The 15,204-nt window shown below is 48.4% G+C and overlaps 1 protein-coding gene across 3 annotated transcripts in view; it reads left to right on the top strand.

Annotated features, from left to right (window-relative positions):
- Positions 1–3,733: 3,733 nt before the first annotated feature.
- The window catches only part of NOD2 (nucleotide binding oligomerization domain containing 2), a 36,153-nt gene continuing 24,682 nt past the window's right edge, over positions 3,734–15,204 (top strand). For 2 of the 3 annotated variants that reach the window (XR_011467720.1, XM_070388444.1), the window contains exons 1-4: positions 3,734–3,782; positions 8,024–8,244; positions 9,431–9,897; positions 12,284–12,389. Coding sequence is in view for 2 of the 3 variants with exons in the window: in XM_070388444.1 (XP_070244545.1) it covers positions 9,439–9,897; positions 12,284–12,389 (565 nt within the window). In the remaining variant the exon portion in view is untranslated. Of the gene's footprint in view, positions 3,783–7,600; positions 8,245–9,430; positions 9,898–12,283; positions 12,390–15,204 lie in introns of those variants that run through there. The other variant, XM_005902634.2, reaches the window with a different exon arrangement.

Here is a 15,204-nt window from a genome sequence, read left to right as displayed (position 1 = left end):
TCCAAAGCCAGGTTCGCTTGAGTCCAGCGTCTATGCTGTTCAACCTGTTGCCTCCCATGGGCAGAGAGTGAGCAAAGCTTGGGTGTGAGGACCAAACTATTAATGTAAGGACATTGGTGCCTCATTTGGGCCTGATTAGAAAAGTTTGGACACTGGCAGATGGGCGGGCTGCTTGGAACAGCAGACTGAAATGGAGACGGGGGTTCAGTGTGAGGCTGGGATGGAAGAGAGACTAGTTGGAATCGTGGGGAATGGCTGGGCGCTCTTGCCATAACCCAGGTGAGAATGACAGTGATCTGGACTCAAGTGATCCAGCGTTCTTACCTGGAGAATCCCAGGGACAGGGGAGCCTGGTGGGCTGCCGTCTATGGGGTCACACAGAGTCGGACACGACTGAAACGACTTAGCAGCAATCATGGTGGATGTGGTAAGAAGTGGCTGCATTCTGAATATGTTTTGAAGGTCAAGTTGACAAATTTGATCCCAGGATGGGTATGGGATATGAGATAAGATAAATCAGGTAAGTTTTCCAGGTTCGGTTGCTCTGTCACTTTTCTTTATAACTGGGCATTTAGGAGGCTTCTGGTTTTTGACTGTTACAGATAAGATGGTGGCGAACATCCTTGTAGGGTTTTCCAGGGGACACAGTGGAAAAGAATCCACCTGCCAATGCAAGAGACACGGGAGACTTATGTTTAATCCATGGGTCAGGAAGATCCTCTGGAGGAGGAAATGGCAACCTACTCCAGTATTCTTGTCTGGAAAATCCCACGGACAGAGGACTCTGGTGGGCTACAGTCCAAGGGGTTGCAGAGTCAGACACAACTGAGCTACTGAGCACAGGTATGAACATCCTTGTAGATGGATCTGTACACCATCTGGAAGGATTTTCCTGGGGGTAGATTCAGTCCTTCTAACTCAGCCAACTGTGCACCACCTGTGCAGGCATTTACCTGGAAGCAGAGTGGGGTGGTGGTTTGAGCATGAACTTTGATATCAGACATTTGGGAGCAAATCTGGGCTCTGCTGTCAGGACTTGGATCGATTGATCAACACTTCTGTGCCTCAGTTTCTTCCTCTATAGATCAGAGTAATGATGGCCAATATCCTATGTCATGCAAAATGCCGGGCTGGATGAAGCACAAGCTGGGATCAAGATTGCTGGAAGAAATATCAGTAACCTCAGATATGCAGATGACACCACGCTTATGGCAGAAAGTGAAGAAGAACTAAAGAGCCTCTTGATGAATGTGAAAGAGGAGAGTAAAAATGTTGGCTTAAAACTCAACATTCAGAAAATTAAGATCATGGCATCCAGTCCTATTGCTTCATGGCAAATAGATGGGGAAACAATGGAAACAGAGACAAACTTTATTTTCTTGGGCTCCAAAATCACTGCAGATAGTGACTGCAGCCGTGAAATTAAAAAGACACTTGCTCCTTGGAAGAAAAGCTATGAAAAACCTAGACAGCATATTAAAAAGCAGAGACATTACTTTACCAACAAAAGTCCATCTAGTCAAGGCTATGGTTTTTCCAGTAGTCATGTATGGATGTGAGAGTTGGACTATAAAGAAAGCTGAGCGCCAAAGAATTGATGCTTTTGAAGTGTACTGTTGGAGAAGACTCTTGAGAGTCTCTTGGACTGCAAGGAGATACAAGAAGTCCATCCTAAAAGAAATCAGCCCTGAATATTCATTGGAAGGACTGATGTTGAAGCTGAAACTCCAATACTTTGGCCACCTGATGCGAAGACCCAACTCATTGGAAAAGACCCTTATGCTAGGAGGGATTGGGGGCAAGAGGAAAGGGGACGACAGAGGATGAGATGGTTGGGTGGCATCACCAACTCGATGGACATGAATTTGAGTAAACTCTGGAGTTGGTGATGGACAGGAAAGCCTGACGTGCTGCAGTTCATGGAGTCACAAAGAGCTGGACAGGAGCGACTGAACTGAACTGAGCAAATATCCTGTAGGTAGGATTAACTCCATGTCTATAAAGCACTACGTCAGTGTCAGTTTATTTTCCCTTGAAATTGACTTCACATTTAAAAATTTCCAAGTACAAATGTTTTAAAGGGATTGTTTATACTAATTGTTGTTGTTGTTTAGTCTCTAAGTCGTGTCCAGTTCCTTTCTGACCCCATGGACTGTAGCCGGCCAGGCTACTCTGTCCATGGGATTTCTCTGGCAAGAATACTGGAGTGGGTTGCCATTTCCTTCTCTAAGGGATCTTTCTGACCCAGGGATCGAACCCATATCTCCTTCACTGCCAGGCAAGTTCTTTGCCATTGAGCCACCAGGGTGAAGCGATACGTTCAATGAAAAAGTAGCAATCACTTCCCAGAAATAAGAAATCATAAAATAAAATAAATTTAATGTAAAAAAGAATTCTGGTAAACTCTAGTTAGGTAATGTCACAGAGCCAACCGGACTAGGCAGTGTTAGAGAGGTGTTCAAGCCCTGTTATTACTAAACTGAGATGGTGTGCCTCAACTTGGAAGAATTGAAAGAAAAATGTAAAAAGAAGAAGTTTAAATGCCCTGTCCACTGTTACCTAACATGTAACCATCATACTTGGGAGAACTCTGTCCTGGGACTTCGCAATAGGAAGGCTTTAGATGACTAAATCTCAGATAGGCAGATGACTCCACCCTTAGTGCAGAAAGCAAAGAGGAACTAAGGAGCCTCTTGATGAAGGTGAAAGAGTGAAAAAGCTGGCTTAAAACTCAACATTCAGAAAACTAAGATCATGGCATCCAGTCCCATCACTTCCCCATCCCCAACAGATGGGGAAACAATGGAAACAAAGACAGACTTTATTCTCCTGGGCTCCCAAATCACTGTGGACAGTGACTGCAGCCATAAAATTAAAAGATGCTTACTCCTTGCAAGAAAAGCTATGACAAACCTAGACAGCATATTAAAAAGCAGAGACATTACTTTGCCAATAAAGGTCCCTGTAGTCAAAGCTATGGTTTTTCCAGTAGTCATGTATGGATGTGAGAATTGGACCATAAAGAAGGCTGAGCTGAAGTATTGATGCTTTTGAAGTGTGGTGTTGGAGAAGGCTCTTGAGAGTCTCTTGGACTGCAAGGAGATCCAACCAGTCCATCCTAAAGGAAATCAGACCTGAATATTCATTGGAAGGACTGATGCTGAAGCTGAAACTCCAATACTTTGGCCACCTGATGCGAAGACTGGACTCATTGGGAAAGACTCTAATGCTGGGAAAGATTGAAGGCGGGAGGAGAAGGGGACGACAGAGGATGAGATGGTTGGATGGCATCACTAACTTGATGGACATGAGTCTGATCAAGATTCGGGAGATGGTGAAAGACAGGGAAGCCTGGCGTGCTGCAGTCCAAGGGGTGGCAAAGTCAGACACCACTGAGCGACTGAACAAAAACAACAACAAGACGACTATTGACTTACTGACCCTCAAAGCGGAGACAGGCAATACTGACCCCAACAGCTTACCTAGCTTTTCAATTCAAAGTATATCTCTGCGTGTGTATGTGTGTGCCCTGTGTGCTCAGGCCGCCTGGGTCCCTCTGGCTCTCGACTCCCAGGAGGTGGGGGGCGGGGCCGGGAGCGCTGGGGCTGCCGGGCAGAGGGGGCGGGGCAAGTTGGGCGCGTGGCCGGGAAGGGGTGTGTGCGGGGTGGGGGCGGGGCGGAGGCGGGATGGGGGCGGGGCGGAACACCAGCGCCGCCTAGTCTCGCCGGTGCCGAGCAGGCTAGTGGAGACTCAAGCTGCACTGAGGAGCCCGGTTGCCAGGGGTGAGTGCTCCTGAGCCCAGCGCGAGGGACAGCGGGCGCCGAGGGTCCCGCTCCTGGGATTGGGACACCTGACTGCCGTCCAGGCCGCCAGGCTCTCGATGAAGCTGCCTCGGTTTCCCCTTCGGGAGTCCCGGAGTCTAGAAGGAAAGGGGCCGTCTGGAGGTTGGGGAGCCTCCTGGCGGTCTGTGAAGAGGCTAGAGGGGGAGCGGCGTGGGCAGAACTTTCGTCCCTCGAGCCTCTGAGTTCTATAGAGAGGTGTGATTTGGGGGTCGAGGTTGTGTGTAGGGAGAAAGTCCACGATGAAGTTGTGAGGCGCCGGCCGGCCAGGCTTCAGATTTCTGAGCGGGAGCTACTTTCTGTCCAGCCTCCTCCTCTCTCCCTCAGTTTACCCAGTTTCGCCTTGCTTGTGAGTGGATGGGTATAAATGAGAGTGCCCGGATGCTCTCTAACCCTGCCTGGTAACTGTCCTGGGAGTTTCCTGCCTCCACCTCCTCACTGGTGGGTGTGGAGACCCCTGCCCATCCCCAATCCTATCTTTGCCCAGACCCACACACACCAGGGCCTGCCAGCGCCGCATCTTTTGTGCCGTTCATCCTCGCGTTTTCTCCTCCTGTTGAGGAACAGCCATCTGGTCCTCCTTGCTTTGCAACAAACTCAAACGCCTCCTCCATCTCCTCCAGGAGGGCTCCCCCAGCTGAACCCTTGGCTCCCAGTCTGTTCTTGCTTCTCTCCTTCTTTTTTGAGCTCTTGGGCTTCTCCCAGTGGTGGGCTCCATCTCCCCACAGGCTGTTCTCTGGGCACAGGGTCCTGTTCCATAGAGAGAAGACCCCATTGGTGAAGACCAGAGTGACATTCCTTCACTCTCCTAATCACTCTGCTCCTAAATTGACTGATTACTCAGATCCCCTTCACCAATCAGCATTCTGAGATCTGAGGCTGGAAGGGACCCCATCTAGCCTGCTAACCTCCCACCCGGTACACGATCCCTCAACTACCTTTGCTCAGTGTTGGGGAGCTCATTACTTAAGAAACACTGTTCAGCGTCCTGTAGCTCTGGCTTCATTTAGTCAAAAGTCTGTGGCTTGCAGATTCCACCCCTTGGCTCCACTTCTGGCTCCTAGAACCATGCAGAGGAAATCCATTTTTTAATTCGTTCATACAGTCTCGATCAGTTCACTGGATGAGACACTGAGGGTACAGCAAAGAAAACATCAGATAAAATTCCCTGCCCTCGTGGGGTTCGTTTTCTGGAAAGGAGTTGGACAGCTGTCAATAAGTAAATACACGACATGTCAGGTAGTAATAAGTGCTATAGAGAGAAAGAAAGCAGGCAAGAGGGATGAGGTATGGGGCCAGGTGGCGCTAGAGGTAAAGAACTCGCCTGCCAACGCATGAGACGTGGGTCTCTGGGAAGATCCCCTGGAGGAGGGCACGGCAACCCACTCCAGTATTCTTGTCTGGAGAATCCCATGGACAGGGGAGCTGGTAGGCTATAGTCCATGGGATCGCAAAGAGTCAGTCAGACATGACTGAGTGACTGAAATGGGACCTGTTTAGGGGGAAGATCTGGAGTTTGGTTTTACGCTTGTGAAGTTTGAGATGCCCATTGGGCATCCCATTAGGCAGTTGGAAAAGCTTAGTGGGGACATTGGGGCTGGAAATAAAATTTAGAGCATCATCACCAGATAGCTGGTATTTAAAGCCACAAGCTCACTTAGGGCGAGAGTCATTCAGAGAAAAGAGGTCCCACCAGGGAGTTCTGTAGCTCGTAGCATTAGGAATTAGCCAAGGAGACAAAAGAACAGCCAGTGAGATGGGAGGAGAAATCAGAGAGTGGGGGTGTTCTGGAGGGAACACAGAAGATGCTTCAGGGAGAAGAAAGGGAGTGATGATGACGAATGCCTTTGGCAGAGCCAACAAGTGAGCGTTGAGAATCCAGCAACCTGGAGGTCAGCAGGGGCCATGACAAAAGCAGCTGGAGGCCAGAGGGGACAGGAGGGGAGAGCTTGAGGAGAGCAGTACAGACGACAGCTCGGGAGTCCTGCTGTGAAGGGAGCAGAGAAATGGGGTTAGGTGGAGAAATTACATTATGTGTCTGTGCTGCTGAGAACAGCTCTCCCGGTGAGAAGCTTGGTGAAGGGGGCAAGAATGGAGCATGCTGCAGTAAGTGAGGGGGCGATAGGTCCAGTGCCCCAGGGGAGGCGTGGCCCCTGACAAGAGCTGGACAGCTCAGAAGGTGAACTTCTGGGGCCTCCCTCTCTTTCCTATCTGCAGCTGTCCAGCAGGCTGAGATTTCAGCACTTAGGCAAATCAAATGGCTCAGGGCTCCAGAAAAACCAGACCGGCTGTGTCTCAGGAAGGAAGGAGGGATCAGGGCTTGCCCTAGGCTTGGGGATAAGCGGGGGCCCCGTGTGGGTTGCCCCTTCCATTTGACCCTCTGTTTCAGTAAGGAAGTGCCCCTTTCTTTGCATAGACCGTACCCTCCTCGAGAAAAGACTATAATGACCTCAAAGTTGCAGTAATTAAAGTGGAGAAGAAAAGGTAATGGAGAGAGGCTGATTGGTTTAGTCTGACGAGGGGAAGTCTGGGCAGGGAATAAAGGGGCAAGAGGTAGGATTTTAGGGACAGTTTTTATGAAATAGGTGTTGAGTGGACATCTGTTTTCTATCGTTCGCAATTTAAACTGAAGCAGGGAAAACTTTGGTTAGACATGATAAGGAACTTCCTGTACTGGTTAGTGAGGGCAGCAACGGGCCAGGTCTTTTGCCCTGAATGTTTAGGATGAGAAAGGACAATGCCTTCTTAGACACAGAGTGCTGGCAAGATTGATACTTGGAGATTCTCCCAGCTCTGAGGTTTCTGGAAGAAGGCTAGGACAGAGATGGGACTTTCCAGCTCTTGGTGGGAGGATAGACTGCCAAATCTTCTGGCTAGGGCTTGCCTCCTTCTCTGGGTACCCTGACATCACAAGTCTGATAGGCATGCCTCAAGCATCTGTCGACTGACCCAGACTTGGCAGGCTTGCAGAGGGTCCTGGCTTAGCTGTAGCTCGTCCCCTTGTGGGTGAACGTATTTGTAGGTGTGTCAAAGATCATTAGGCTTGGTGGGGTCTCTCTGTGCCAGTCATGGTGGAGGCCAAAAGCTTTGTGCCAGAACTGCTGAGAATTACGTAATTCTTCACATCTGCTTGGCCAGCTCTGGCCTCTGCCCATCCTGTAGGGGGTTTCCCCAGGAAAGACGTGGAGTCTGTGGGCAAATCGAGACCTGCCAGTCCTGTGCCACGTAAGTCCTGCCTGCAGGTGACTTGGCCATGCCTACTCTAAGCCATAGACTGAGGAGCCTGGAGGGCTGCAGTCTGTAGGGTCGTAAAGAGTGGGACACGACTGAAGCGACTGAGCATGCACTCTAAACCTAATGATCTTTGCGGATCGGGGGTTGAGTGATCCAGATTCTCCTGATGCAGAGGAGAGGGCCACTGTTTGTCCTTAGGCCTCCTCTGGTTGAGAGGGGCAGGCAATGTCCTATCTCATCTGAACTCTTCAGCTTCTTTAATTCCTGGCTGCACATGGGTCTTCTGGGCATTGGGTTCGAGGTGAAGTGCAGACCCCATTTCTGGGCTGTTTGTGGAGGACCTGGGCAGGCGTGGTGATGGACCTGCTGTTTTCATAGCCGAGAACCACTCCAGTGTCAAGCCCAGAGCCTGTGCTACCCCGTCTTGTTCTCTCTTCTCCCCTCTCCCCACTTCTATCCTCTGGACTCCTCTGCTTGGCACTGGGCACAGGAAGGAGGCCTGCTTGGCCAGAGAGAACTGTGTTCCTTTCTGGTTTACAGTGGCCTCCGCATTGGGGATTCAGAGCCCCCAAAGCTGCCAGACTCGTGGGCTACCTGGCTGCCTCAGTTTCCTCATCTGGCCAGCACAGGAATTCCAGCCTACATGTTGGCAGCATTCTGAGCTGCGATCTCTCCTTTCCCTTCCTTTGGCTGGCATATGAAGACGGGTACAGAATGTTCCAGCCCCACCCCTTCCCTCAGTGGATTTTTGATTCATGAACATTCTCACTGTACTTCCCCATGGCCCAGCTCCATGCCAGGCTTAGAGATGCCAGGATGAGTAAAACCCAGGCTTCCACTCGGGCCAAGAAGGGAGTTAGGCACATAAAGAACCAATAGGGAAAAGGCAGACTTTCCAAGCCCCTTGGCGTCTGCTCCCTTCAGTCTCCTGGAATGTCCCTGTTTTGTAGACAGACGCTGGAGTTCCTCTTCAGTTCCCATGCCTACGTCCTTTTACTTTCGCTTTCTGTGGGCACTGCACCAGCCCACGTCTCTGGACTCCGTGACCATCACAGGAGGGAACCTGCTGAGAGATTTCCTCTGCTGCGTGGGGACCCTGCCAGGGCTTGGAGCTCTGTGAGATCGCTTCCCACGGACTCCCAGGACCCAGAGTCTGAGGGCTGAGCCCAGGGTAAGCCATTGGCAGAGGTGACAGCACACGGTGTGTGGTGGTGGGGGGAGGGCCTGGGCATTTGGGGAGGGGAGCAGTAGATGGGAGTCAGTGCATCCATAGGCTTTGAAATGCACCACGAGTTTCACTTCACCTGGGTTGGCATCTTCACAGCAGTGTTCTGGGTCTGCCTCTGGGGGTCGCCGTGGGTTATGTACAGAGGTCTGGGCTCGAGCCTCTGTAGGGAACCCCAATAAGGTATGCCGTCTGGAGTTGCTCTGCTGGGGTTCAGATCCTAGCTCTGCCTCGTCTAGCTTTCAACGCTTGCACAAGTCACCAAGCGTCTCTGTGACTCAGTTTCTTCATCTGTAAAGTGGGGCTGATCCTAGTACCAAATTCAGAGTGGTTGGCGGGGTTAATTGAAAGCACTTAGGATGGTGCCTGACACATTATATGTGGTCAGTTAATAAACATTAGCCATTATTGAAGAGAGAGCTATGGTAGCGTGAATCCAACCAACATAGAAGGGACCTCTCGTTGAGAAATGATTCCCTGATTCCTTGGGAGACATTGCTCCTAACATTAACAGAATCCTTTTTAAATTAAAAAAAAACTTTGTATTTATTTTTGACAGAGCACCAAAAGTTCTTCACTACTGCCCATGGGGTTTCTCTGGTTGTAGTGAGAGGGGGCTATTTTGTAGTGGTGGCATGTGGGCTTCTCAGTGCAGTGGCTTCTCTTGTTGCAGAGCACAGGCTTTATTCAGGGCATACGGTCTTCAATAGTTGCAGCATGCAGGCTCTTTGGTGCGGGCTCAGTAACTGTGGCACACAGGCTTAGTTGCCCTGCAGCATTTGGAATCTTCCCGCAACAGGGATCAAACTGTGTCCCTTGCATTGGCAGGCAGATTCTTAACCACTGAACCACCAAGGAAGTCATAAACCTGTTAAACCAGGCATGACGCATAGATGTGGGAGCCAGGGGCCTTAATTTAACTCCTGGCTGCTTCAGACCCTCTGTGAGACCACAAGCCAGTTTGCCTTCTCTGGGCCTCAGTTTGAACATCTGTACAATGGGGAGCTTGCCTTGGTGGTGTCTGAGGGTATAGCCGTGGCTGGCTTGGTCTCAGGGTGGGGCAGACTTGCCCTCTCCACTACCCTCCGCCTGCTTTCTGAGAAGCCCTGCCCTGACCTCATTCTCCTCCCAGATTGTGAAATGTGCGCACAAGATGCTTTTCAGACACAGAGAAGCCAACTGGTGGAGTTGCTGGTCTCGGGGTCCCTGGAGGGCTTTGAGAGTATTCTGGACCGGCTGCTTTCCCGGGAAGTCCTCTCCTGGGAGGACTATGAGGGGCTTAGCCTCGTGGGGCAGCCCATCTCCCACTTGGCCAGGCGCCTCCTGGACACCATCTGGAATAAGGGTGCTTGGGGCTGTGAACAACTGACTGCAGCTGTGCGGGAGGCCCAGGCCGACAGCCAGCCCCCTGAGCTTCCCAGCTCCTGGGACCCCCACTCACCCCACCCAGCCCGTGACCTGCAGAGTCACCGACCAGCCATCGTCAGGAGACTCTACGGCCACGTGGAGGGTGTGCTGGACCTGACACAGCAGCGGGGTTTCATCAGCCAGTACGAAACTGATGAAATCAGGCGGCCCATCTTCACTTCATCCCAGCGGGTAAGCACTTCCCTCTTGGCTTGTCATATTTCAGAGGAAAAGTGTGCTTAGTTACTGAGACTAGTTCATGAAATCAGGCCTGTGGGGAGATGTGGGTCATAGTCCTCCTCCTTTAAAGGTGCGTGGGTGTGTGCATGCGTGTGTGTGTGTGCGTGCTCAGTCTTGTCAGACTCTTTGTGACCCCATGGACTGTAGCCCACCAGGCTTTTCTGTCTGTGGGATTTTTCAGGCAGGAATACTGGAGCGGGTTGCCATTTCCTTCTCTAGGGGATCTTTCCAACCCAGGAATCGAACCCAAGTCTCCTTTGTCTCCTGCACTAACATAGGGATTCTTTACCGCTGTGTCACCTGGGAGCCAGCAGTCTTTCCTGGCCGTCCAGCGGTTAAGACTCCACGTTTCCACTGCCGGGCACAAGAATTTGATCCCTGGTCAGAGAACCAAGATCCCACATGTTGTGGCAAAAATTAATCAATAAAAATAAATAAATGAAGGTGTCTGGGAAGGTGAAAGTTGCTGTGGCTTTTTGGTGCCATGCCACTTCTGATGCGAGATGCTGTTCTGTGGTGGTGAGCATCTTGGATTCTGAAGTCAGGATGATGCAGGCTCAAGGCCTGTGACTTCAGATTTCTCTGTGGAAGCTCTCATTACTTCATCTCTCCTGTCTCAGATTCCTCATCTGGGAAACATTAGTAAGGTCTTGGGAGAATTCAATGAGGTGAGCTATATAACTCTTAGAACAGTACCCAGCACACAGTAAGCACTCATTGTGGAGAAGGAAATGGCAACCCACTCCGGTATTCTTGCCTGGGAAATCCCATGGACAGAGCATCCTGGCGGGCTACAGGCCATGGGGTCACAGAGTCGGACATGACTTAGCGACTAAACCACCAGCAAGCGCTCACCAGCTCACTGTTTGTTACTATCAGTTGGGTAACTGGTGATGCTCTGTGCTTGTTAGCTTTTAGTGCCGTCCGCTGTAAATTAACAGCTCAACAGATCACAAAAATTTATTAAGTTAAATCTGTGTTTAATAATTAATACAAAACACGATGTACTTATGTAGTTTAAATGCCCACATAGGACTTCTATATGAAATTGCATTCGCTCATAAACATTCAGGGTTATGATAACTGCCTCTGAAGATGCCATTCCACAAGAACAGAAAAATGTCTTTGGGGTACTTCTGAAGCTCTTTGTTTTGTCTTCTCCCAAAGAGTGGACCTCAGGTCTCCTGTAATGCAGATGGAACAGTCATTAACAGCCCACTTTATGGATTGGGAAATTGAGTCTCAGAAAAGTGAGAAAAAGCTCACAGTAGTTAATGAGAAGGCCAGTGCTAAACCCAGGGCTTTGACTAATTAATTGAATTAATTAGAATTTAATTAATTAATTGATTAGAACCATATGAATCTATTTTGATGCCTACTATGTACCAGTTTCTGTCTTAAAGCTTATTGTGCTGAGAACCTTGTACATAGTAGGCACTCAAGAAATATTTGTTGATGAAATAATGAATTATTAATGAATGCACTGGAATACATTGCAGTGTTAGGATGTTTATTTCATTTTTTATTTTGTAATAATGTTATTTTAAAAGATTTATTGGAGTATAGTTCATTCACAGTGCTGTCTGCTTTCTCATTTGAATTTTAAACATTTGCTTGAAAAATTATTTCACATCAATTTTTGCTTCTTTTGGGAAGCTCTCATGTGTAATTTATTGATAGCATCTTTGAAGAGCAAAATCATTGATGATGTTTGAGCAATGTTTCAGATGATGGAGGAGCCATAAGACTGCTCTAAGTAAAGGAATGTGTATGGTCTCAAAATGTCAAGGGGACTTTCTAGTTTTGATTTTTGTCTGTTTCTGAAGTATGTGTTTGGTGTCCAGGTGAGTTTAGGTAAAGCCTGCTCAAGGCTGCTTTAAAGTGTTCATAGTATCTGTGTTCGAGTGTCTTAGAACAGCTGCATTGTGGTCCTCCATCACTAGAGTGCCTGAAACCTGCCGCTGCGCCTTGTGCTGTAGTCCCTGTGGGGATTTCAGAGACTCGAAGAAATCACTACTCACTCAAGTGATTTCCATCTTCCAAGAATTATTTTTCCCATTCTTGCAGGTTTATAGAGTTATGTCTTTTTCTTTTTTTAAGTTGTTCACTCTTTCAATGAGTCTTAAGAGGGAACCACATTGGATGTGTGTTCAAGTGTTCATTTCACCACCTGATACTGCATTGATTTATTTAAATGCATCTTACCATGCAGATGTTTTTCTGGCCTTTTATTGTGGTGGAAGAGAGAGGCTCATGGCATTGCCATAGTTGGTAGAGACCTTCTCACACCTCTCCATTTGCCTTTCTGGATAAATAATGACTTTTGCTTTCCCCACAGGCAAGAAGGCTCCTTGATCTCGCCACAGTGAAGGCAAATGGGTTGGCTGCCTTTCTTCTACAGTGTATTCAGGAATTACCGGTCCCATTGGCCCTGCCTTTTGAAGGTATATATGTGTTCTTTTCAGTTATCAGAAAAGGAAAGGAAGACTTTCAGATTCATGGTGAAGAGCAAAAACATCAGCATGAGACTTGTCAGGTAGAATCTCACTTACTGGCTGTGCAAACCTCCGTAAAACTCAGCGTCTCATTTTAAGGGTAATATCACTACTGTTTTGGGGCTTCCTTGGTGGCCCGGTGGTAAATAATCCACCTGCCAATGCAGGAGATGGAGGTTTGATCCCTGGTATGGGAAGATCTCCTGAAGGAAATGGCTACCCACTCTAGTATTCTTGCCTGGGCGATCCCACGGACAGAAGAGCCTGGTAGGCTACAGTCTGTGGGGTTGCAAAAGAGTTAGACATGACTTAGTGACTAAACAACAATAACAATACCAACACTGTCTCATTGGGATGTTGGGAGAATTAATGTGTGTACTATTAGGGTTTGCTTTTACTTCTTTTTACCCTGCAGAGTGATCACTGGAGCAACTTTGTCTTGAGGGCTAATACTGGTCTTTCTTACTGGCCCTTCTCTCTTTACATGTATTGGAAAGATACAGAAACACTTTTTGATGGCTGGTATCTCTTGATCTCTGCAGTTTAGCTACTCATCAGAAACTTAGGAGCCAAATGGATTTAGATAATGTGATATCTCTCATCTCACATGGTCACCGACCCAACTCAGGAATGGGAGAGGCTCGGATAGCACAGCTCGAACATCCCAGGCATCCTGCCAAGTGCTTTATTTATGATGTCTGTCCTTGGCAACAACCCTGAGAAGCAGGTATTATTTCCTCCACTTTGCAGATATGGAAACTGGGGCAGGGAGGTTGAGTAACAAGATAGGGGAGGATGGATCTGGTTTTAGACCATCTGCACCCATACTTCCTCTTTTCTTGGGAGAAGAGCTCATTGGTTGTAAAGAGAGGATGCAAGCCTCGTGTGTCTTAATCCTGTATCACCGTCAGGAAAGCTCGTTACCATCAAGGCCCCCTGACTTGTGCATGATGCTGACAGATGGATTTACCACCTCGGGCTCTGCCCCCTGAAGGAAGGATGCCTGGAAGCCTGTGCTTGGCATCTGGGTCTGCACCCTCTCACCTAAGAACAGAGCGCAGGCATCAGTACACACCAGGGGATGCATAGCTCCGAACGTGGTACCCTGCTTAGCCCTTGGTTAATATTTGCTATTGGTATCATCAACCTCAGCTGGCTGTTCACGCATGGTTAACGCTGTGCCATGGTGCAAGATTCCCAAAGGTGACAATTCCAAAGGTGACAATTGATATGTGTTTGTTTTTAAAAGGAGAACATTTTTTCCCCTAGAGAATTTTGATATGATTGTTGGCAGCTGGAAATCCTGCATGCAAAATCAAAGTATTAGGAAAATATATATATTTTGCAGTCTCTATTCAATGCTCCTAGTTTATCCAGGTGGCATTAAGGGCAAAGACAGTCATCAGCTTTGGGAACAGAAGAGGAAACAACAATCACAGGGCCTGTCCTTTGAATGACCATAAATACAGCTTCAGTGTGCTCAGAGCGCTCTGTGAGAATTACCTTTTAGGCTTTGAGTTGAGAACAAATGGGTCAGTACCTGGTTGGGGGCAGTGAGTCTGTGATACTCTGTGGTCCTACCGCCTGGGGCTCTGGACCATCACTTCTCAATTTCCTATAAAAAGAACTAACCCCTGACCCTGGGAGTGGTTTGCTCATGTTGGTATAATATGAGGACGATGAAGGCAAAAGGCGAAGAGGCCAGCAGAAGGTGAAATGCATCACCAACACAGTGGACATGACTATGAGCAAACTCTGGGAGATAGTGAAGGACAGGGAAGCCTGGCGTGTTGACTGCATGGGGTCCCCAAAAGACGGATATAACTTAGTGGCTGAACAACAACAACAAAAGGAAAAACAGCACCCCTGTGGACACATCCTAGACATGAGAACTTGTATTGCAGACGGTTGTATGAAGAAGATGGGGAAGTAGGTCTTGATTAGGGAATATTGTCCAGGTCCTTGATCTGGGCGCCCCAGTGGCCCAGGTACCATCCACCGCTGGCTCCACTCACATAAACTAGGATAAGCTTCCCATCTCAAGGTCTTTAGTTTAATCACATCTGTCTAATCCCTTTTGCAAGTAAGTTAACATATTCACACATGCTGTGAGTTAGAATGTGGGTGCCTTAGAGGGGCCACTGATGTGCCTGCTGCTTCCAGTAATCATAATGATAATAAACAGCATTCTGTGAGGGTGAACTGTATGTCACCATTCTTCCAAACTCTTCTTTTTCTCATTTCTTCCTAAAACAATCCTTCAAGGTGTGGTTTGCTCCCAGTTTTAAAGATAAGAATGCTAAAGCCAGAAAGGATGAGACGCTTGCCCAAGTTGATGGTAGACCCAGATTTCAAACTCAGGTGTATCTGACTTCAGAAACTGAGCTTCTGTGTCCTCAAGGCTTCTGTTTCCCTTTAGAAAGAACAGCTGAGGCTGAGTGGTGAGGGGACTTATCTAAGTCTACTGAACCATCATGGTGGGAGAGACATCAAAATGCAGGTCTTCTGATCCCAGCACAGTGCTCCTGATCTTCTCCAGAGCTCTTTGCAATGTCAGTAACGATAATGGTGCTAGGCAATGTCTTTTGAGCACTTTGTGTTGGACACTGAACAAAGAACATTATCTTCATTGATCCGCAAGTTTTTACATGGGTTCCTACCCGCAAAACGTAGGGACCACCACTTCTCCTGTCCCATAGAGGAGAAAACTGAGTCTCAGGAAGGTTACATGCTGCTGCTGCTGCTGCTGCTGCTAAGTCGCAAG

The sequence above is a fragment of the Bos mutus genome, chromosome 18 (assembly GCF_027580195.1).
Source record: "Bos mutus isolate GX-2022 chromosome 18, NWIPB_WYAK_1.1, whole genome shotgun sequence".
NCBI lineage: Eukaryota > Metazoa > Chordata > Mammalia > Artiodactyla > Bovidae > Bos > Bos mutus.
This window is presented reverse-complemented; position numbering and strand designations above follow the sequence as displayed.